Source organism: Spinacia oleracea, chromosome 6 (assembly GCF_020520425.1).
Source record: "Spinacia oleracea cultivar Varoflay chromosome 6, BTI_SOV_V1, whole genome shotgun sequence".
NCBI lineage: Eukaryota > Viridiplantae > Streptophyta > Magnoliopsida > Caryophyllales > Amaranthaceae > Spinacia > Spinacia oleracea.
Genome location: NC_079492.1, coordinates 81,840,626 through 81,864,090, shown reverse-complemented (window position 1 = coordinate 81,864,090; position 23,465 = coordinate 81,840,626). Strand labels below are relative to the sequence as shown.

At 37.4% G+C, this 23,465-nt stretch overlaps 3 protein-coding genes and 1 non-coding gene across 6 annotated transcripts; 1 reads left to right on the top strand and 3 right to left on the bottom strand.

The window, feature by feature from the left end:
• Positions 1–365: 365 nt before the first annotated feature.
• Positions 366–468, bottom strand: LOC130464583 (small nucleolar RNA R71). Its single transcript, XR_008924973.1, has one exon. It is a non-coding gene; the product is annotated as a small nucleolar RNA R71 (small nucleolar RNA).
• Positions 469–3,983: 3,515 nt separating this feature from the next.
• On the bottom strand, positions 3,984–4,697 carry LOC130464134 (ABC transporter C family member 1-like). The gene is made up of 2 exons (XM_056833552.1): positions 4,312–4,697; positions 3,984–4,045 (listed from the first exon to the last, which is right to left on the bottom strand). Exons 1-2 carry the CDS (start codon positions 4,642–4,644, stop codon positions 4,016–4,018), a joined length of 363 nt encoding a protein of 120 aa, XP_056689530.1. The 5' UTR covers positions 4,645–4,697; the 3' UTR covers positions 3,984–4,015.
• A 5,430-nt stretch (positions 4,698–10,127) lies between these two features.
• Positions 10,128–11,222, top strand: LOC130463718 (potassium transporter 1-like). 3 transcript variants are annotated; one of them, XM_056832945.1, is made up of 4 exons: positions 10,128–10,294; positions 10,609–10,661; positions 10,741–10,855; positions 10,943–11,217. In XM_056832945.1, exons 2-4 carry the CDS (start codon positions 10,620–10,622, stop codon positions 11,017–11,019), a joined length of 234 nt encoding a protein of 77 aa, XP_056688923.1. In that variant the 5' UTR covers positions 10,128–10,294; positions 10,609–10,619; the 3' UTR covers positions 11,020–11,217. The 3 variants fall into 3 exon arrangements, 2 of the variants coding, with proteins under 2 accessions (XP_056688923.1, XP_056688922.1); XM_056832944.1 differs by having other exon boundaries at positions 10,598–10,661; positions 10,943–11,214; XR_008923858.1 differs by having other exon boundaries at positions 10,131–10,661; positions 10,727–10,855; positions 10,943–11,222.
• Positions 11,223–14,876: 3,654 nt separating this feature from the next.
• On the bottom strand, positions 14,877–17,024 carry LOC110788501 (uncharacterized). Its single transcript, XM_021993142.2, has one exon. It carries the CDS (start codon positions 17,022–17,024, stop codon positions 14,877–14,879), a length of 2,148 nt encoding a protein of 715 aa, XP_021848834.2.
• Positions 17,025–23,465: the final 6,441 nt, after the last annotated feature.

Here is a 23,465-nt window from a genome sequence, read left to right as displayed (position 1 = left end):
CTTTTGATAATTTTACAAAAGTGACCCCCCCATTGGTGGCACTTATGAAGGGCAACTTATAAGCCACTTTTAAGGGCAACTTATGATGTTTTTTCCTCTAGTGTTGGTTGAAAGCTATCCTTTTTGTGGGAAGAGCAACGAGTCACCCCACGAGCACCTTAAACAATTCGAGCACTATTGTGACACAATCAAACACAATGGTGTGACATCGGACTAGGTGAGGTTGACATTGTTTCGTTTCTCTCTCCTTGGGCATGCTAGCGATTGGCTTGACAAGGAGGTCAAGCCAAATTCACTTCGCACTTGGAATGAAGTGACTAGCGCCTTTTTGAGCAAGTTCTAATCCCATGGAAAGACGGCGGAATATCGCCACAAGATTCAATCCTTTGAGCAAAAGAGGGATGAATCACTTTTTGAAGCTTGGGACCGTTTTAAAGAGTACCAAAGGGAGTGCCCTCACCATGGGATCCCTAAGTGGTTGTTGCTTCAAACCTTCTACTTGGGGTTGAGCCCAAGTTCAAAGACAAGTCTAGATGCGGGCGTGGGAGGTGCCATCATGGACAAAACCAAGGATCAAATTGAGGAGATAATTGAGGATGTGGTCCAAAATTATCAAGCTTGGCACGTTGGTGCAAGGGACTATGATGGCAAGGGAAGGAATGATGATGGTAAAGGATCGGTTTATGCTTTGGAGCAAGCTAGGATCATTGAGAAGCTTAGCTCGAGGTTGGAGAAACTTGAAAGCACGCCAAGCCAACCACCATCACCATTTGCGGGAAGAGTAACAAGCCAACCACCATCATCATCTACAATTCCACCACCTTCGACCACTCTTCTCACTAAGGGGAAGAGCAAGGTGATTTCCTATGATACAATGCCTCCGGGCACTTCTTTTTGTAATAATTGCCAAGATTATGGTCATTTCCCCAATGCTTGTCCATTGGTTCATAATGTGTCTTTTGTGGACTATGGCCCTTCTTCTGAAGGAAACTTTGATATGGAATATGCTCATGCCTTGAATGAGAGGTCTAGAAATGATAACCCCAACAATCAATACTTTGCTAGGCAAGCACCTAGAGGGCCCCCTATGTATGGATCCCACCAAGGCTATGGCCAAGGAAGTGGGTATGATAGCCAAGGCCGAGGTGGCTATAGGGCGCAAGGCTATCAAGGCCAATCACCCTATGGTCAATCTCAAGGTCTTGGCAATCAAGGCCAATACAATCAAGGTAGTTATAATCCCAACCATCAAGGTGGAGGGGGTTACAACTACTCTTATGGGCAATTTAGGGGTGCCTCTAGTGGGGGTTATCCTTTGAACTCGGGAGGTCCATATGGTGTATCTCAATTTACACCTCCCGGATTCAATGGACCAAGGACCTTTGGCAATCAATATCAACCGAACCTTAGTGGTTATGGCATTGCACCTCCAACGCTCCCGCCTCTCAAGTCTAATCTTCAGGCTCTCATGGAGTCGTTTGTGGGGGCGCAAGCCAAGAAGAATGTTGAGTTTGAGGATGGATTCAAGCAATCCAACACTCAATTTAAGATGATTGAGACCCAAATAGCACAACTAGCTAGCACCATTAAAGAGCAACAAGTGCATACTAGTCTCCCACCCCAAGGTCAAGCACCTTAACAAATGTATTCGGTTGTGACTCGGAGTGGGATGACTCTAGATGATGGTGCTAAGCTAGTTGACGCACCTTGTTCTAGGGGTGAGGATCCTAACGGGAATGAGTCCTCGGACTGTGATATGGCCGAGGAGGAGTCTCATGTAGATGATGTGATTGATGGTGTTAAGTTGAAGGAGACTACTCTTCCTCCTCTCCTAATTCCTCCTCCCCCCTATCCTCAAAGAATTTCTGGAAATAAACTTGATGATCAATTTCACAAGTTTTGGGAAACCATTAGCAAGCTTTATGTGTCATTGTCTTTCACCGAGGCACTCAAACAAATGCCTCATTATTCTAGATTCATAAGAGATATTCTTAGTGGTAAGAGAAGTTGTTAAGCAAAGGAGACCGTGCAACTCACGGAGAGTTGTAGCGCTCTAATTCAACACTCCTTTCCCCCAAAACTCAATGATCCCGGGAGTTTTTCTATCCCTTGTAGCATTCAAAAGCTCAAATTTGATACTTCTCTTTGTGATTTGGGGGCAAGTGTGAGCATCTTGCCATATAAGACCTATGAGAAGCTCAAGCTAGGTGATCTCTCTCCTACCGCTATGTCATTGCAACTAGCCGATCAATCGGTTATGTTGCCATTGGGTAGGATTGAGGATGTTCCCCTCGTTGTTGGCAAGCTTACTTTCCTTGTTGATTTCGTCGTCTTGGACATCGATGAGGATGCCCATACCCCAAATTTCTTGGGGATGCCATTTTTGGCCACCGCGGGTGCTCTTATCGATGTGCAAGGGGGACTAATCACCTTGAAAGCGGGGGATTCAAAAGCTAGCTTCAAGCTTCCCCCTGATGAAGGATGTTTGCAAAGATGAAATGTTGTATGAAGGTAGAAACTATTGCTTGTGTTGAGAGATTTTGCTCACATGCTAAACCTTCTAACACTACTAGAAAAATGACATTTAACGACGAACAATTTCGTCGTTAAAAGCCTTAATTTTCGTCGTTAAAACCTTTAACGACGGCATGATGTTCGTTGTAACAGGTTCCGTCGTTATTGGCTTTAACGACGATGTTCGTCGTTAATAATTAATGTTTCTTAACGACGAATTACTGTTTCGTCGTTAAGTATTAACGACGGATTATCGGTTCGTCGTTAACAATCAATACTACAAAAAAGGGCAAAGAGACCCGTTCAAAATGGCCTAAGAGACCCCATTTAAGGGGGTCTCTAGGTAGGGGGGTCTCTTTATTAAAGAGACCCCCCATGTAGAGGGGGTCTCTTTGTTAAAAACAAGAGACCCGTTATTTAAGAAAATGGGTCTGTAATGTTAACCGTGCAAAAAATAATATAGAAGGGGAAGAGACCCCTTTTTAGAGATATTAGGTCTGTTTGTAAAAAAATTTAGACCCCATATTTAACATAGGGGGTCTCTTTAAATTTTTTAATATTAATTTATCCAGCAAACTCAGACCCCATATGTAAGATAAGGGGTCTCTTTGAGTTTTTTAATATTTTTATAATTAACAAACTCAGACCCCATATGTTAAATAGGGGGTCTCTTTGAATATTTTATGATTTTTTTATTATTATACTCAAGAGATCCCTTTTTATACCTAACGGGTCTCTTTTCATAATTTTTTAATAAAAAAAAAATCAGCATAAACAATTTTCGGCCAAAAATCAGCATTCAAACAATTTGGCAATTCCAAAATAATTCTTATAATTACAAAAAAATTATCCCACTATACACCAATTGTAATATCCAAAAATAAAATAATAAGTCTCAAAAGTCTACATAATTCAAAAGTAACATATTGAAAATAATAAGTATTAGCGGTGCGGGCATAAGCATATGTTCGCCTCCACCTCTGTTTGCGTGGTTTGCGAATTTGAACTTCCCTTGCACCTTACCTTCTACAAGCAACAAACCTCCATTAACAACTGAGTTAAATATGAAAACAATAATACTAGTCTCTAACATCCCTTGAACAAACCTCATGGCGTACTTTCTCAATGTTGTTTGGCTCTCTGAGAGAAAACAAGAAGGCAATGCCATCTCCATGGTTTAGCTTCCAAGCCTCTTTCATGTTCTTCTCTTTAGAGGTTTTCTTCTATGTTCCCTATATGATTCAACATGATAACCTAATAACAAATACAGAGCCGATAAACACCAAACATGTAAACTTTGAATTCCGAATCCCCAATAAACGGAACAGTAATTACATTTTTGAGGTAGAATGTAAAAATTGTTTAAACTCAAAGTTAGAAATCTGAAAATGATCAATGAACAATAAAATCTTGAAGCAATAAAGTCCACTTACATCAGCCACTTTCTTCTTGGAGCTATCTGCATAAATCCTCTAAATTGTTGAAACCAACCTTCTTTTTCTCATTTTCTAGCATTACTGTAATTTACTTGCTGCATCACCAAAGGAAATGAATCTCAGTCCCAAATGGATGTACATATACAGAGATAATATTTTTATCTTTATTACAACATTTCATACACCTATATAACTCAGACTCTTTTACATCTATATTCCAACCAGCTTTCAAAATGACACTCAGATACCTCAAATTAGGCCAAAGGTTTAACAAGATTCAACGAGAATTATGAAGTCCAGCAACAAACGTAGTTAAACAAAAACAAGTTCTCACTTCTAAGCATTAAAATGAAGAGTATACCTCAAATGGCGCAAGACCAGCCTCCCCTTCCAAATTAAGCACCGAAACACCCATGATTAACCTGAACAAATGTTCAGCTGCAGAGTAACCAGCCAACAAAGCCAAAAAGTAGTTGTAATATTTGGACCTCAAACAAAACTTCTCAGCTTTGAAATTCATGTTGGTTATCCATATTCGATATACACACAGCCCCATCATAGCTAAATGTGATATGCAAATCACAATAGTGTCTGTGGTACAGGGTGTAAAAGCTCCCAGAGCATTTTGCACCGCTGTTGCCCATACACCATTCGCCACTGGCTGGCAATACCAATCAAATGGCTTGAAAGCCATCACTAATCACCCTTCTTCCCTCAGTACACCTATATCAATATTGTAAACCTGTCTACTTTGCTTCAACATCAGATGAACCTACCCCTACAACAACTGCATCAAAACAAACCCCAATTTAGTAAAATCTGTGTGTTTACTTAACCAAAAAGACTATTACACTGAAACACAACATTTTATGGACAAGATTACAACAGCCCCAAGGGGGATATTCTTCTCCAATGGAGTTGTGCTCGTCGTTTATCACCATACAATCCAAGGGAAAGTAACAAAAGTTGGCATACAGATTAACACGAAAGAAAATGAAAACAGCAGAAAATCATTCTACTAAATTACTCATTCATGATCGTTCACTTTCATAAATCTAAATTTTACCTCTAAAAATACAAATGTTGTGCAAGTAAAGGAGTAAAATCTTGTTACAACCTATATAAACCTAATAAAAAATTAATACTATGTATATCTCTGAAGTCGTACGCCATAAATTTTTCAAACAGACGAGAGATAACCAACAATCTTCATAAACGATTATAGGTAAGAGATGGCTTGCCCCTATTCTGTTGAAACATTCTATTTTCTTTGTCCATTCATGGTACTGCAAATTACATAAAATATACCAGTCATTCAATAAATGACATTGTCACATAACATAGAATAAGACATCCTGCAACATGCATCAGTTCTTCTCGCAGAGTTTAAAGAGAGTTTAAAGAGACTGCATACATGACTACTCTTGTAGTAGATTACATCTAGAAAGACTGAATAATTCACAAAGGCATACTCCAAATCAGTTTGACTGATTTAAAAGACATAAGAGTTAAATTCCAAAATGCACCTTATAATTCCAATAACAAGGATTTCCTGCTCACTTAAATCAACCTCAAATTTCAGGTTTTTGATACGAAAAGCAGAATATAGCTCCTACTCAACTAAAAATAAGAGGAGCCCTGCACAAAAGCCTCATACGGAGTTGTGACAAACATTAACCCAAACACGCACATACTGGCATACTAACTTATAATATCTAGTCAAAGAACAACATGTAAGTTAATTAATGTGACCAATCTTGTTACATTAATCCGTTTCAGTTCCCCTGGTTCATCAATCCATCTTTCAACCGCAATATTAGTTGTGTTTTCAACGTAAATCATATTGCAGAGTGCAGGCAAAACATATATATTGTGACATCACTTGTGCAATTGTGATCCAAAAGAAGACGTCTTATATTCACTAATTGAACATTTTCTAAAATTCTAGGATTCCTAGTTTCACAAACCAACAAAAAAATATCAGAATCGTCAAGATTCATAGACACAATACTCAGAAGTCAGCAATGCAATACCTGAGATGCGGCTCGTTGGAAGTCCTTTCTTGTCAGTAAACCATTAACTTTACCATATGCCAACAAGGCCAAAGAAAAAGGCTGCAGCTTTGTACGTAGCTCTGCAAATTAGCAGAATTGAACGTATCAGATGCGTGTACTGCTAAGCTCAGGGTAATTGTCTAATTCATCAACCCGTTCAAGAAATTTGTTTACATGATTAAAATATATATGCATTATTTATACCTGGTCAGATATCAATAACATACCTCCTCCAGAGACCGGATAGGAGCTTGAGATGCCATATGCTCCAAATTAACTAGCATCGGTGACCGTCTTGTGCCGACGGACAACATTTAATACAACATTGACAATGGAAATATACAAAGCTTTTGAAGCCACCACTTTTTTCTTTAATTTAGTCAGCCTACTGGCATATTTACTGTGAAAATAAGATATAGTTATATAAATGGAAAATTTGACATATTAGCATGTTAAAGATCAAGAAATTCCATACATAAATTTATAGACAAATAGAAAGAAACTCAATGATACTTTCATCAACTAAGAACACCTTGTAAAGGCAGGTTACAATCAATTAAACGTTAAACGCCAAAAGGTACAGAGTAATAAATTTGACAAAAAAGATATCTGAATCTTTTCCTAATGCTCATATTTTCACTTTTGCCTAACATCAGGATAATCCAATTAAATTCATGCACCTCAGTAGTAAACATTGCATCAAGAGAAAGCATGAGTTACTGACAGATAAAAGAATTATAGAATGTGCAAATCTACTTTCCTAACCTAACATGAGAAAATAACGCCTTTACTTAGATAACACCATGCACGACATAACACTCCTTTTTTCCAAGGTCAATTAAGGTCGAGGATAAAGAGAAAGTGAAGTGGAAATCCACAAAAGGCTAATATTCCTAATTTTATGTCCAATGCCTGACAAACCCTCCCAGGTTTGGGAAAACATCCATCTGTCCTATGAGATTTCAGAGATTCAACCTTGTAGATATAAAGCTAAATCTTAAAAACAGATAGTTGTATCTTTGAGGACCTTTAAGATTCACTATATTATGCACAAAGAGAAACATCCAAATAATAATTATACTACACTTAAACTACCAGAGAAGTGAGAGAACGCACTCAAACTCACACTCATATAGCTCAAATAAATCACTGAAACTGTTAGATTTCGAATGAAGACCTTGAAACTTCTCAGTTGAATATGAATCTAATGGTACAGAAGGATGATAAGTTAACAACAACAGAGTAAAAGACTTCTAAAACTTCATTTAAAAATGTTTATTTTAACTTTTAGGTAATATTGTCAGGTAACTTTCTAATTAGTTGTATAATCATGGTTTGGAATCAGAATGATTACAGGGCACAACAAATTGTTCATTTGTTTGATCAATCAAGCTAAACATCTAAGCAAATGATTAAGAACACAATCATCCAAACCCAAGGCACTAATCAGGCAAAGTATTGGCTGAAAGGATTTATGCCCCCCCTACTCCCTGCCTGTTGAGGAAGGTATTTAAACTACGACATGATTCTACCTAGTATTCCTTCACTAAAAACACAACATATAATAGAGTTAGCATATGAATAATACCTTACAAGAGAACTATTAACTGGCTCATTATACGGGTAGTCGGGTACCTTGATTTGGCGATGGACCCAAGGAAATTGGGATACACCAAGGCGTCAAGCTGACGAGGGATGAACAGATATCTTACTGAGGTCTAGGTCAGTAGGTAGAGCAAGTGCACAACTATGCATCTTTAAGCAACGAATTTCATATTAAAAGGGTTTAATCCATTGAAAAGTTTTCTGGCAATGAAGTGGAAATCACTTGACACTCTAAATATATATTAACCAACAATGTTTCCTCTTTTCCTAACATGTCTTCACCGGTGTTACTCAACAAACTCATCATCATTAAAGTGGCATTAAAGTAGCATCTAAATTTGTACAAGTACCAACAAGGTTCATCTAGGACATACACGATACCTTAATATAAAAATGTGCCAATGCATTAGGTAAATCACCAATCTAGAGCATTGTGGGCACAGGAGGCTATCAAGTAATGGCATATCAGTATCAGAGAAACTCCACCACCATGGGCTAAAGAAGATCCTAGGCAAGTATACTAGCAAGGGAAAATTCTAGGGGTTGGATCACAACACACCTCCATCTATTTATTAATCGTGTAAAAAAATATTCAACTTCTCAAACTTTATGGTATTGATTAATCTATACTACACATATTAATGGATACAAAACCAATTCATACCATTCACAAGTAATTCTATGTTCACTTATATAACACGACACGGTAGTTGCTCACAACTTTGAAATGAACAATCTCTAATTTGACTACCGCAAAATCGACCATAATCAAAACCACAACAAATCAAGATCCAAATATCTACAAAAATAGATCTAAAATAAAAAATGCAAATCAACAAAACCCTAAAAATACCCCCATATTTCTATTTTTTATTCAAAACATATCGAATCATAAATTTTATTTTGCTGAAATTGAAAACAGCAAAAATAACGAGATCTTACGGTAATAAGAGATTCAGTGTTCAAAACGGTCGACTACGAACAAGACCTTCAGTAGCATCCATAGCAATAATCCTAACCATATTCTCCCGCAAATGTTCCGCAACCTCAAGAACCAGTCGATTCTGATCTGTCAAGATCCGGAGCAAACCATCTCCAAATCGGACATGGACGAGTAGGGGTAGTAGGCGATATGGTTGATAGAGGATGAAGGAGAGGGAGATTGGAATTAAGATCAGCAACGTGAGTTATGAGGAGAGAGGGTACGAAAGTGAATCTGAAAAGCGTTTAATTTCATTTGTTTATTTTAATTTAGGATTGAAAAAAGAGACCCGTGTCCTTACTTATTAGGTCTTTTTTTCTTGCCCTTTAAAAATTCTTTTTTTATAAGCGACATATTAGTGGGGCCGATGTAACGTAGAGACCCGTTGGCTTAGTTAAAGGGTCTCGTCCCTTTTAGACTTAGTGTGGCATGCGGGGTCCAATATACCTTAGAGACCCGTCATTATTAATATTAGATTTCTTATACTAAAGAGACCCGTTATGTTGTTCAAAGGGTCTTTCATTAAGGGTCTCTTTGCCTATTTTTGTAGTAGTGAATTAACGACGGATTATTGTTTCGTCGTTAACTTTTAACGATGAAATCATAATTCGTCGTTAAAAATTAACGACGAAGTTAGAACTTCATCGTTAAAAGTTAACGACGAAACAATAATCCGTCGTTAATGCTTAACAACGAAACTGTATTTCGTCGTTAAATGCTTATTCACTATGATCAATTAAACAATAACAACCAACATATCCCTTGTAAAATGTCCTTTCCAACGGGCCAAAATTTTGAATTTTGGCAATAACGACCAACTATTCTGTCGTTAATATTGCAATCATAATAATACTATTTGCGCTTTTCAAAGCACCTACATTTTCCCTTCTAAATAACTATAAATCAATTAAACAAATTAAAATTTCATTACTCAAAATATTTTTGACAATAGAATTTCAAGTTATGTCACTAGTAGAAAAAACCCCTGTTGCAACCCCCTTGTTGCAGCGTACATGTAATAATACGCTTCAACAACCAGTAGGTCAACGCGGGTCAAACTTTATAAAGGGTTGTTGCAGCGTACAAATTAATTGCCCGCAGCAAGAGAGTTTTTTGCAGCGTACAAAGTAAAAGCCCCCTGCAATAGCCCATTTATTTTGCAGCATACAGATAAAAGCCCGCTGCAATAAAAAAATTTCGCTGCAAATAAGCTAATTAAGAAAAACATTTCAATTCGGATCTCAAACCTAAGGACGCTCGATCAGTACTCCCTCTTCTTCCCTCAGCTTTCCCTGCGTACTCTCTCACCTCCTCATTCTTCTTCTTCTTCATCTGCTCTCTTTCTCTCTCCTAAATCCCTTCTTTCTCCGCCATATTCCCCCAATTCGGATCTCCTTTTCGTGAATTCTCCCCCGTTTTCTCGCCGCGGTTTCTTCCCCAGGTAACTCCCATTTCGACGCTTTTTTCTGAATCCCCATTTGTTCTAAGTTTTCTCTAATTCGTGGTTTTTTTGGGTTATGATTAGTTCAACCAAAAGGGTTATGATTTTCTTATTTTTCTTCTGTGGGGTTTGTTGAAATATATGTTTGTGGATCTTAGCCTTCGTTGTTGCACTCTGCTTAAACAGGATATGGTTCGCTGGGTTTCTTAATTGTGCTTAGGCTCAAGTATCATCGACTCGGTGCTTGCTGCTCAGATTTTAGGTTTAAAATTTGACCACCTTTCTCAATATGACCTTGTGATTTTTTTTTTCGTTCTTTTTTAGCATGGCTCCTTTGTATAAGCAGCATCGGTGTTTATAATATTATAAGGTGGAATTAATCCAGGCGTTGTTAATGCATATCTTGTGAATGGATTGTGAATGTAATGTAACACATTGATAGTTCACATTTTCCAGACAGCATTTACTTTTCTGGTTTACCCTTGTTTGGTTTTGGCTTACTTGTATACTGGGTCATGGTTTGGTTACTTCTAAATGACCTACTGAAAACATGAAATCCTGGTAGTTTTATTGCAGGCGTGGAGACCATGTTTGCTGATTTGGGACATTTTTCAGCTTGTTCAATTAAGGTATCTCTTGCATTCTGTTTTGCACTTCCTGCATATCTTGTGAATGGATTGTAACACATTGATAGTTCACATTTTCCAGACAGCATTTACTTTTCTGGTTTACCCTTGTTTGGTTTTGGCTTATATGGGTGAGGCTGCCTTCCTGTCTTGTCATAATGAAGATATTCAGAGGAGCTTCTACAAAGCTATTCCAGGTTAAATTTACTTACTGTTCCTGTTCAAGTCTCACAGATTTGAAACTTTGTTTTATTAAAGTTGTATTCCATCTTGTTTTGCAATAGAACCAGTATTCTGGCCGGTTTTCATAGTGGCTACATTTGCGGCGGTAGTAGAACCAGTATTCGGTCTGGAAAGGTAACCTTTCTTACTGTGATATTTTGCATTCTTGTCTCCAAAAACAAACTATAAATAACTATTTTGTAGTGGAGCATTCAGATCTCTTGGGAATTTTTTAGCAAGTCCTTCATGTTGGCTTTAATAAGTTCCCTCTTGTGCCTTGTCTAGCCTATTTTATATCCAAAATGGTGAGAAACTCTTGCAATACTGCGTAGGGTATGCCTTGTTGCTTTACTGTTGTGACCTGTGAGCAATGGGTGGAACCCATCTCCTACATTTTGCACGCTAAAAACATTTCCGATTTTGATTGTTAGGGTTTGATTTTTTTCCGATTTTGATTGTTAATTTAACTTGGGGACATTTATATGACGGTTTATTAATATAATGGGGAATGCCTTCATTATTGCATTTTAGACTTCAGAGATTCATATTTTGGTAAATGTATCAGTTTACTTGACTCAAGCTTGGTATGAAATGTGTGTGGATTATGATTGTATTGGACCATTGGTGTTTAATGTTTATGCTTCATGGTAATACATTGGGTTATAATGGTTTATGTTATTCAAGATTATATTCATTGACTGAAATAGGTGTTGTTGTTTAGCCTTGTTTTTCATTAAGAGATAAGCATGCTATGATTCGCTTTTCTGTTGTTGCTGCAAATTTCCCTACCTTTTTTCTTTAATAATCGACATGTGTTGGTTATGAAGCCTATTACAGATCTTAATTAATGTTTTATTTATTTATTTTTGTGCAATTTTGGCTAATTCTTTCAATTGGGTTGCTGTGGATTGATCTGCAGCAACACCTTGACTTCAATGTTGATCTGGATTGATCTGGAGCAACACCGGAACTTCAATGTTGTTTATGGTACAGTGAGCAGGCGCAAGGTCCCAATCTCAAAGTTGTGGCAGCTAAGCTGGCTACTGATTTGCACGTACTGATCTGCACATCAGTTACTTGCATTTTCCATAATGAGATACAACTAGGATAGCCAACAATTTGGGCTGCTGTCTGACCGGTTTTCCTCCTCACGCGAACATCGAATACTGGTGAGCATGTCCATCAGTCTCTAAATATTTTCTCAGAGTATTACACTTATTACATGTTTAATATGAATAGTTTTAACTTTCTAACACTCATTCCAATCTACTTATGCAAATTTAAGGCTTGTTTGGTCGTTATAGGTCATATTAGGCTAAAATGAGGCTTTTTTGCTCCCAAATATGAAATAAAGAACCTTAGGACTCATTTTAAACATACTAAATGTTTTATATGATTAGTTTTAAATTTACAAGACTTAATCCAATCTATTTATGCACATTCATGACTTCTTTGGCCGTTATAGGTCATATTTAGGCTAAAATGACATTTTCGCTCCCAACTTTGATCTAACGAACTTAAAAACTAATTTCAAACTTATTACATGATTCATATGATTATTTTTAACTTTTCAAGACTCAATCCTATCTATTATGCACATTTGAGACTTGTTTGGTCGTTATAGGTCATATTTAAGCTAAAATGAGACATTTTCGCTCCTAACCTTGAACTAAAGAACCTAAAGACTCATTTTAAACCCTTTACATGATTAATATGCTTAGTTTTACCCTTTATATGAACCTAAAGACTCATTCATATGATTATTTTCGCTCCAATTCATATGATTAGTGTTAACTTTTCAAGACCCAATCCAATCTACTTATACACATTTGAGACTTGTTTGGCCATTATAGGTCATATTTAGGCTAAAACTAGTATAATACCCGTGCGATGCACGATATAATCATCTAAATATAAATTTGTATGAAATCTGGTACACAATATCATCAAAATGGTACTTATGGATATTTTCCAAATTAAAACTAACCAAATTAAAACTAAGGATGAATAAATTTGTTGTTGCTCATTCAATTTCTTATTTATTAAAACAAATAAGGGTAGATATATAAAAAAATAAATTATTCCCACTTGTGTCAAGCATAAAATTATTTCGTTTACCCTTTACTAATTGGATAGTAATAACTACTTAATACTCGCACGGTCACCCCATCAACCTCATTACCTGATCACTTAGCACCTACACACACCACTTACTTTATTCATTTAGAGATGACTTGAGGCGGGGTTGGCTCTGCAGACACGTATCCACCAACAATTCTCTTCCCCATCTTTTCCATCAACAATAGGAACGATAGCCACCACCCCCAATCCACGTCTCGGGAGGTACAAAATAAACTCCATATTCATCAACTTTTACTCCCTTTACCTTATCATAAACATCCCACCATTTGCAACGGAATAACACAACTCGATTTCGCCCAAGATACTGGATCTCTATTATATCTGTCACTACTCCATAATAATCAATGTTCTCATCTCCATCCCCTGTGTTTCCTATAACAACCACCCCACTGTTTTGTGTACTCAAAGACATTTCACGACTTTCTATGTGAAACCTATATCCATTAACAATATAACCGGTAAAAGAAGTAACATATCGTGTTGTCCCACGTGATAATGCAAGCAAATTTTCCATTTCCATGCTTTTATTATTCTCATATAACCGCGCAACCTACCAAAAAGAAATATTTAAGAATTAATTTATTAATTTATAAAGGCAGTTCAGTTTTGTTCGTTCAGAACTGATCAGTTCTGTTCTAATCAGATCACAACTAATCAGAACTGTTCTGTTCTGTTCTGAACAGTTCTGATCAGATCAGAACAGTTCAGTTCTTGATTAGTTCAGTTCTGTTCGTTCATAACTTATCAGTTCTGTTCTGATCATATCAGAACTAATCAGAACTAATCAGAACTGTTCTGTTATGTTCTGAACAGTTCTGATCAGATCAGAACAGTTCAGTTCTTGATTAGTTCAATTCTGTTCGTTCAGAACTGATCAGTTCTGTTCTAATCAGATCAGGACTAATCAGAACTGTTCTGTTCTGTTCTGAACAGTTCTGATAAGAACATAACAGTTCAGTTCTTGATTAGTTCAGTTCTGTTCGTTCAGAACTTATCAGTTCTATTCTGATCAGATCAGAACTAATCAAAACTGTTCTGTTCTGAACAGTTCTGATCAGATCAGAACAGTTCAGTTCTGTTCGTTCAGAACTTATCAGTTCTGTTCTGATCAGATCAGGAATAATCAGAACTGTTCTGTTCTGTTCTGAAAAGTTCTGATCAGATCAGAATAGTTCAGTTCTTGTACAGTTCAGTACTTACTTCCATCTTGAACCAACTTTTAAAGTTTTTGCACCATTCCTCTTCAGAGATTCCAGGATTCGTCAATGCTTGTATTTCAGAATACTCTCTGTGAATATATTAATAAAAATTCATTTGAAGTGACAAACTTTATAAAAAAAAGAAAAGGAAGTTATTAAGAAAAGTGAAATTAGCTTAATAAAACTCGTTCTCTTACCTAAGAAAAGGCTGAACCTCATCACAATTCTTCAAAATATAAATGTGAGCGTCATCCAATTCCCCCTTCTCAAGATCTCTAACACTTGCAGCCCCTAGGCTTCGACCAGAATGACTAAAAATAGGCAGGGTATCATCATGACCTTGGCTATTTTCATAATTTCGATCAAGTCGATTAAATCAGGTCTCTATACTCTGTATATACCTAGAGCGACGATTCATGCACTCTTCTGCTACATAGCCCTCCGCAATCGAAGCCTCCGGATGAGCCCTATTCCTTATGTAAGACTTCAGCTTATACATGTATTGTTCTATTGGATACATCCATCTGAACTGAACTGGCCCTCCCATTATAGCTTCGTTAGCTAAGTGAATAGGTAAATGCATCATCACATCAAAGAAGGAAGGAGGAAAAACCTTCTCCGATTTGCAGAGAGTTATAGGAATTTGGGACTCTAGTTACTTCAAATCATCCACATTAAGTACTTTCGCACATAATAAAGTAAAGAACAATGACAACTCAATTAATGCTTCACGTACAAGTAGAGTGAGAAGACCATGTATTGCTAAAGGAAGAAGATGCTCAAGTATTACATGACAATCGTGGCTCTTCAAACCCGAAATCTTAGCTTCCTTCGAGTTTACACAATAAGATATATTTGATGAAAAACCATCAGGGACTTTTAGCTCTTTCAAAAAGTTACAGAATGTTTGTTTTTCGGAGGAGGAAAAAGTATATGGAGCCGGAGGCATATTCCATTTGTCCCCTACTTTGATAGGGTGCAATGTAGGCCGCACCCCCAAATCTTTCAAGTCATGACGTGATTTTAATGTGTCTTTTGTCTTCCCTTGAATATTCATTATTGTCCCAAGAACACTATCACATATTTTCTTCTCAATGTGCATCACGTCTAAATTGTGTCGTAAGAGATTAGTCTTCCAGTATGGAAGTTCAAAGAAAATACTTTTCTTATTCCAATTGTCCCCCCTAACTTCATGAGATATTTTTTTCTTCACACTTGGATCCTTAGACAATATAATGTTCTCGAGATCCTTAAGTTCATTAAGAATATCATCTATTGAAGAAGGTTGTGGAGGTCCTTCACGCTCGACTGTTCCATCAAATGATTTCTTATCCTTTCTCCATCTATGATTCATTGGCAAATAGCAGCGATGACGCACATAGCATTCCTTACCTCCGTGAGGTAGCCTCATTGACCGAGTATCCCTAAGACAACAAGGGCATGCTAGATACCCCTTAGTGCTCCAACCAGATAACATCGCATAGGCTGGAAAATCATTAATGGTCCACATTAAAGCTGCACGTAGCTGAAAATGACGTTGCGTTGCTGCATCAAAGGTCTGCACACCAACTTCCCACAGATCTTTCAATTCCTCAATTAGAGGCTGCAAATATACGTCAATTGCATCACCAGGACCTTTAGGACCCGAAATAAGCATTGACAAAATCATATTAGACTGCTTCATACAAAGTTCAGGAGGCACATTATACGGAATAAGGATAACAGGCCATATACTATATGATGTGTTTGAATTTGCAAAGGGTTGAAAACCATCACTAGCAAGCCCGAGCCTGACATTTCGAGGGTCTGATGCAAAATTAGGATGCTCTGTGTCAAATGACTCCCAAGCCGTTCCGTCAACTGGATGTCTCATTGTACCATCTTTCTTCTTTTTCCCATGATGCCATGTCATCAAAGAAGCAGTCTTGGAGCACATAAATAGTCTTTGCAACCTCGGTTTTAATGGAAAGTATCGTAGTGTCTTATGAGGTATTCTCTTACCATTCGATTTACACTTCTCTTCCCCATTGTGTTTGTTACTCTTCCATCTTGATGCACCACATATGTCACAGGCATTCAACTTCTCATTCTCCTTCCAATAAAGCATGCAATCATTGACACATGCATCAATTTTTTGATATGACAAACCAAGGTCTTTCATTACCTTCTTAGACTTATTATAAGACTTTGGCAAATTTGATCCCTTGGGAAGAAGATCCTCCTTTAAGAAATCTAAGAGCATGTTAAATGATTCGTTGGTCCAACGACCCAAAGTCTTAATATGAAGAAGTTTTAAGAGGGCAGACATTCTAGAACTCTTGCAACCTTCATAAACCGGATCTTGAGAATCCTTCAACAAGTTATAAAACCTTTTGGCATCTGCATTTGGTTCCTCAAGATTACTATCATTCAAGGAAGAACCAACATTATTGCACTCGGGATATAAATCCCGAATAATACCAAGCATTTCATCTAACTCGTTTCCATTTTCTTCCACGATATTATCATCCCCATCATCATCCCCATCATTATCCCCATCACACACAAGTTGAGGCTCTTGCTCCAACCTTTCCCCGTGATGAAACCAAAAGGTGTACCTTTTGACTACTCCATAAACTAGAAGATGTTGTCTCACTTTTTCTCGGTCCCCAAACTCACCATTCACACATACGCAACAAGGACAACGAATATTATCGGTTCCCAACTTTTGAAATGCATAGTCTAAAAAACTATTAACTCCCACTTCAAATGATGGGTCATTAACGTAATCTTCGATCGCCATCCAATCCTTACTAGGAGTCATTTTCCCAAAGTGAAAACAAAAAGGAAGGAAAACAGATAAAGGACCTAACTCAGCTGCAAAGAAGAAAAAAGAACCCAAATACTAATTAAGTAAACCTTAAGTGGGGATAAACCATAAGTATCTATATAAAACACCTATATCAAATGCCATAAAAAATATTAGTGACACCAGAATACAAACTATAGAACACACAAGTCTCTACTACCCATTATTCACACACAGAAGAAACAACTTAGAAACTTTTAACTTAAAACCGATCAAAGAACACTGAACATAAATACTGAGAGAAACTAGAATTAGGACACGACAATGAATTAAACAATTATTTTTAAGGAGATAATAAGTTCTTAAGGAGATAAAAGAAAAAAGCTCTATGCTCTTTTATACACAAAGGTCTAATCACATAAACCCCAACAATCATATCTCAAGAAATAGGCGTAGATCCTGCCTAGTTCTCCAGTGTTAATTCAAGCACCATTAATCTAGACATATATTTTTATTTTTATTATTCTTTTTATTATTCAAAGTTTCTAAAGTTCAGGGATAAATATTTGTTGTTAATTCAATTAGGTAGTGGCAAGTTATTAGGAAGTCAGTTTATTTGTTTAGTTGTGTTAGTGGGCTGTTAGTGGAATATCAAACATGTAGGTTCTTATGTTTTAGTTAGTCAATAATGCACTTAGCCTAAATAAAGCTTTCTAATTCAGATTCCGTCTTATAGGACATACATATTGGTTCTAGCTTTCTAATTATTGGGTAATCTGCTATTTTTTGACTTAATAAGTTTAGGAAATAACAACATAATGGAAAGGTTTGGCATTTGTACTATGTATCTAACAAATATATTAAGCATAAAGATTCAAGAGTAGTCTTTATTGGGAGTTACGGCTAATAGTTCAACTTAAGTCACCCTTGCTTACACCCTTTGGTTTTCTTAGTCGGTATATATAAGTGAATGGCGTGTGAACAGAACCTTGCAAACCAACTGATGTATGGTTTTGGACTACAATGTTGAGCATATTTATCTGACATTACAGGTGCAGTTTCATTTAGTTTGTGAAATATGGTGATATGAAATACTGTAAGACACTGGTAAGCTGAGAATTAAGGAGACAAAAATGCAATTAATTCATTATTACTAGAATCTACATAGATGAACACATTGCAAAGACATCTCCATTTAGAAAGAAGTAGAGAAACACATGAATGATCCAACAATATCCTTAAAATGAATTGAATAAGGCATTTACAAAAAGACCAGCTTAGAATGAATTGAATAAGGCACTTACAAGTAATGCCTTCTCTATTCCAAGAATTAGAGATCCAATTTGGTCAGCTAAGCTTTCTAACAGAACAACGACGAGTTCTTTTTAACACAGAAAAGACAGCAACCTACCAAGATCAGGAACAAGATCAAGAAACCTTAATACATAAAAAATATAAAATATAGTCAGAGGGATAGTAAAAGGCCAAGAATCAAAAAAAAATCATTATCCAGATCTCATAATCACAGTCAAAACCATGTATCCCATTCTCATCATTCAAGAATGTTATGAATGTTTTACTGCACAACAATCAACAAAAAAAATACCATATAGAATAATATAAAACAGGCAATAAAATGCCCCCCTCCCCTCACAACACCTCCTGAACAAATTGAATTTGATGAAATTCTAGTCTAAACATCTATGTACAGAGTTCTGATTGGGCAGATTAATGAGCCATATAACGAATTCAAGCAAATAAATACTGAGATTTGAAAACTATTCAATGTACAAAAACTATTCAGCATAAAAACAGAGAAGCAGCAACAACAACAACTGGCTCAAGTGTTGCGTACTTGGGGCCTGGTCAGCTGTTACTTGGTTAATTGAGCGTAGGAGGGCAGAGGGCTAGGAGTCTTAGACTAAGGCAGGCAAAATTCAATACAAAATTTAAGATACCATTTACACAAAAATTACCAATTCACAGTTGTTGTTTTTTAACTGGTCACTCAAATAACACAATTGGCCTAATGATCGAGTAGTAAACCAGTTTTGACTGTATTTAGAGTGCAAAGACAGCGACATGGCAAACACGATTTCCAAAGACTTCACCAACAAAGCTAAATAAACGTAGGCACACATACACACAACAGACTCACACCAACTCGCCTATAATCATACGGGTAAAGACTAAAGACAGATAAATTCGTTCAAAGTTAGACAGATAAAATAACTTTTGGGATAGTAAAAGGCCAAGAATTTTGACCTGAAGCAAACCAGAAGGAACGCGGGCAGAAGGCACACAAGAGCAGCAAAATTCCAAACGAGTAACCTGGAGAGTTGAATTTACATTATCATCATCCTCAAACAAACTGATAATGAAAATTACAGTATACGATTCAAAAAAAAATCACGTTATTTGAATTGAATTGTCATCAACCATAACAAAACCAAAAATCAAGAAACTGTAAATTTAGAAATAGGGGATTTCATGGCCAAAACATTCACCCAAAATTGAAAATCAGAATTTTCTAAAAGGAAAAGGAGACATACTCAAGAAACAATAGAGAAAAGGAAAACATACCAATCGAATTCAAGAAAATTCTTCAACCTTCGAATCCAATAATCGTCAAATCTGGTTAAGGATTGAAGATTCAGTTTTACCAATTCAATTTCTAGGAGGAATTGAGATTGAGAAGGAGAAATACTCCGATTTTTCTGAGTTTTGGTATTGACGCTTGCGAATAGGGTTATGAGTTTTGGTATCTTTCTGAGGTTTTTTTAGTTTTGGTATCTTCAATTCCGAGTTTTTTTGAGTTTTTGGTGAAAATCACCCGCTATCAAATCCCGCTTCCCATTTTGTAGGAATAACGACGACAAGTTATATTTTTATTAATTTTTAATTTTTGCTGCACGCATTAACGACGACGTTGGAATTAAAAAACAATATGTTTATAGTTTTAGGCTTATTCATTAACGACATATAGTATGCTTCTTGTTAATAAGCAGAAAATAATAGTTTTTACGACATATATTTTAGTTCGTCGTTATTAATTTGTTGTTAAAGATGCTAATTCTAGTAGTGTAATATTTTTTGTGTTTCTAAGTGTGATAATGAGCTTGCTAGGTCCTCTCTTGATGACAAGAATTTCCATGGAGTCCCATATGTGTTTGGGGATGTGTTTGATGATGTCGTGACCGTCTCCGAGATATTTGAAATGAGTGATGATGGTGATAGTGGAGCTAAACCCTCCAAGGTGATTCATGAATCGGCAAAGAAAGCTAAGCGACCCAAGTAAGCCAAGAGTCCAAAGAATGCCAAGGAGAGGCTCGGTGGTGGATTTTTTGGTTTGCACCTCTTGAATGGTGATGTCGGTAAGATGTTTGTGCCCAAAGGGGCAAAGAAATGCATATTGACTAGAATGACCCAAGGTTGGGTGAGTTTGACCCCCCTTGACTTTTGGGGGGGTCCGTCAAGCTAATGACATAAAAAAAGCGCTAACGGGAGGTAACCCGTGTAATGATTCTTGCTTTTGTCCCCCCCATGAGCTTTTGGGGGATTCGTCAAGCTAATGACGTTAAACGAGCGCTTCCCGGGAGGCAACTCGGTTGCCTAACTCTAGTCCTAATTTGTTTTTGTTCACTAACTTTTGTTTTCGTAGTTTTATTTTTCTTTTGATAAAAGAAAAGGATTTAGATTGGTTAAATTAATCGGGCAAGGCAAAAATGGCATTTATCCAGTTCTGTGCGATCGCACAGCTAATTCATGCGATCGCACAAAACTGGAAATATGGATCAGTAGCTTCCCAACAGTTCGTGCGATCGGGTCGGAATTTTGTGCGATCGAGCTCAAACCGTGCGATCGCACGGAAATTTCGTGCGCTGGCACGGGTCCGGCGACCCGGTTCTGCGATTGTGTTTTATCAGAAAATTCGTCCCCTTCTTCTTCATTTCTCACTTTCTTTTCTCACTTCTTCACCATCTTTCCACTCTTCTCTCTACTCAAACTCTTCAACCTCCATTTCCTACTCAATCTCACTCACTCATTTCACTCCAAATTAATCACATTCACAAATTCATCCTCTTCCATCACTTTAAAACCATTGATTTCAGATTTTTTTCCAAAACCCCCAATTTCTAGGGTTTTATGTGAACTTTGATTTTGTGGTTCATTGTTGCAATAGGAGCTTTGGAGTGTGCTTTTGGGTGATCTTGTCTTCCTCCTTTGCTAGTGGGTGACGATTTCTTTCCCTTCCTTCTCCATTTTCTTTGTATTTGATTTCATTGTTCATATTATTTGGGTGAATTTCTGAAATTTTTTGATTTTGAATGGTTAGAGATGCATGTTTGTTTTGTGATTACTCCTAGTTGATTTGGAGTCTAGACTTGTTATGCATGATACATTGTTAATATTTGTAAAGTCTAGGCTCTTGGTAGATTTTTGGTGAAATGTTGAATGAATTCTAGTTGATTTGGTGATTTTGGTTGATGAGTATTGATTGGAGTATACTTGTTCGCATTGAACTTGGGTGGTGTATTGGTATTCGCTTGCGGTAGCCTTGGTGGTAGATTATTAGCTTTCTTTACTAACTTAGTTTTTCCATTTGTTTTCGATTGTGGTTGTTTTCTTTGTTTGTGTGTAGATTTTTGTGCTCTAGTAGTTCATCATGATGACAAAACGTTCTAAGAAGGGGCCCAATGCCCAACCAAACAAGCGCAAGGCTCCTACCCCACCGGAGTTCGAAACTTACGGGATTGCATTCTCGGAACAACGGTTTTGGACTTACTTTGAGGAATTGTCTAAGTGGACCATCCGCCGACAAAGTTCTATGACAAGAAGGATTGTGGCATTTTGGTCTTCGGGCAACTTTTGATTACCCGAATCCTTGAAGTTCGGGATGGGCAACCAACTAGCGGCGACATTCTAATTGGTGGAATGCTCACTCTTCTCTTGAGGGCACTCCCCAATGATCCTTACAAGAACGCCCTAGAAGAGTTGGATCCGGTTCCCGGAGGGGAGTTCCTAGATTTGCGGACGCTCCCCAATGCCAAGTGGATCAAGGCCACTAAGAATGATAGGTATATTTGGAAGGTGAAGCAACGAGATTGGTGCATCCTTCCCAATCCCACCTTCTTGGACTCCCAATGTGCGGTATTTGCTTCCCCGCGATCCTCTATTCATTGCCCAAGAGGCTCGGCTTCCTCCTCCTCACCCCGCCCCGGAGTCTCCTCCTCATCGTCCTCCCCGTGGTCCTCCTCCTATCTCGGAGCCTTCCTGTAGACACCTACTTTTGTCCCCATTCCCGAAAGGGAAGGTTCGATGATGAAAACATAAATCTCCACTTGACAACGCATCTCCAATAAAATAACGAATCTCAATTCCCCTTTTCATTTCACCCGAAACCTGCTATTTATGGAAACCTGCTAAAAATAGTAACTTCCGTAATGGGTATTTGTTAAAAGTGGCAAGTCATAAAAGATAGAATCCTGTCAGAATTAGGTGTTGCACTCCAACATAAATCCTAAATGAGATAGAAATTGCGAGAGAATCCTATTCCTAATATGATTCGAAAATAAGGGTCACGTATAAATAAAATCCTAACGAGTCTAGAGTTCGTAACGGGCCCAGACGCATCCCGTCACAAGGTTAATACGCACTATAGGACTCAATTAAATCTCAAATACTCCGGATTCTAGGAATCCGAATCTGACTAAGAAAAACAGCCCAGACCCTATTTTCAACGCCTGGCTATGGGCGCCGAAATCTTCGGCGCCCAGGCCTGGGCGCTGAAAATACCTGGTACGTGTTTTTTCCTAATTCCTCGTGGATTAGAGTTCTGCAATTCTATCTTTCCACGAACTCTTTCCTATAAATAGACCCTTAAGTTCGACGTGAAAAGAACACACAACACACAATTATATTCTTAGTATTGACTCTAAACCCCTAAGCCTAAGCCTCACACTGCAAAACTGATCACGCGTTCTGTCGCAATCGATCGATAAATCGAGTAGAAGTATCCTGTCCCATAATTTGAGATTCGTTGAATAAAAGGAGAAATAGCAAAGTCAAAGTGGTTAGTTTTCTGAGAACCGTGACGCACCTCTCAAGGGTGCGTCGTAATGTGTCCCTTTTCCATGGTTTAATTGCTTTCCTCGCCCTTTTTATGAACTGTTAAACTAACTAAAATCCGATTGTTCGATCACGCTTAATAAATATGATATTTTTGGGAAATTGGATTATCATGCTAGGTCCCTTAAAACAATCTAAATCAGATAATCGCGTTCGATCTAGTACTATATGTTGCATATTGATAAAATCAACTCAGACTAGTTTAATAGTTAACGCATGTCCCTTCAATTATTTATGCTGAGCTAGTAAGGATATCCTGCCTCTGGAGTTATCGAAGAGCGAGTACTCCTCTCGGTAGTTACAGTCCCCCGAACCCTCAATCTCTAC

Coding starts and splice junctions, on each gene's coding strand:
- LOC130464134 (XM_056833552.1), bottom strand. CDS start 4,644: ATGGCTTTCAAGCCATTTGATTGGTATTGCCAGCCAGTGGCGAATGGT. Junction 4,046..4,311: donor CTGGTCTTGCGCCATTTGAG/GTATACTCTTCA, acceptor TTGGTGATGCAG/CAAGTAAATTACAGTAATGC.
- LOC130463718 (XM_056832945.1), top strand. CDS start 10,620: ATGTTTGCTGATTTGGGACATTTTTCAGCTTGTTCAATTAAG. Junction 10,662..10,740: donor TTTCAGCTTGTTCAATTAAG/GTATCTCTTGCA, acceptor CACATTTTCCAG/ACAGCATTTACTTTTCTGGT. Junction 10,856..10,942: donor CTTCTACAAAGCTATTCCAG/GTTAAATTTACT, acceptor GTTTTGCAATAG/AACCAGTATTCTGGCCGGTT.
- LOC110788501 (XM_021993142.2), bottom strand. CDS start 17,024: ATGACTCCTAGTAAGGATTGGATGGCGATCGAAGATTACGTTAATGAC.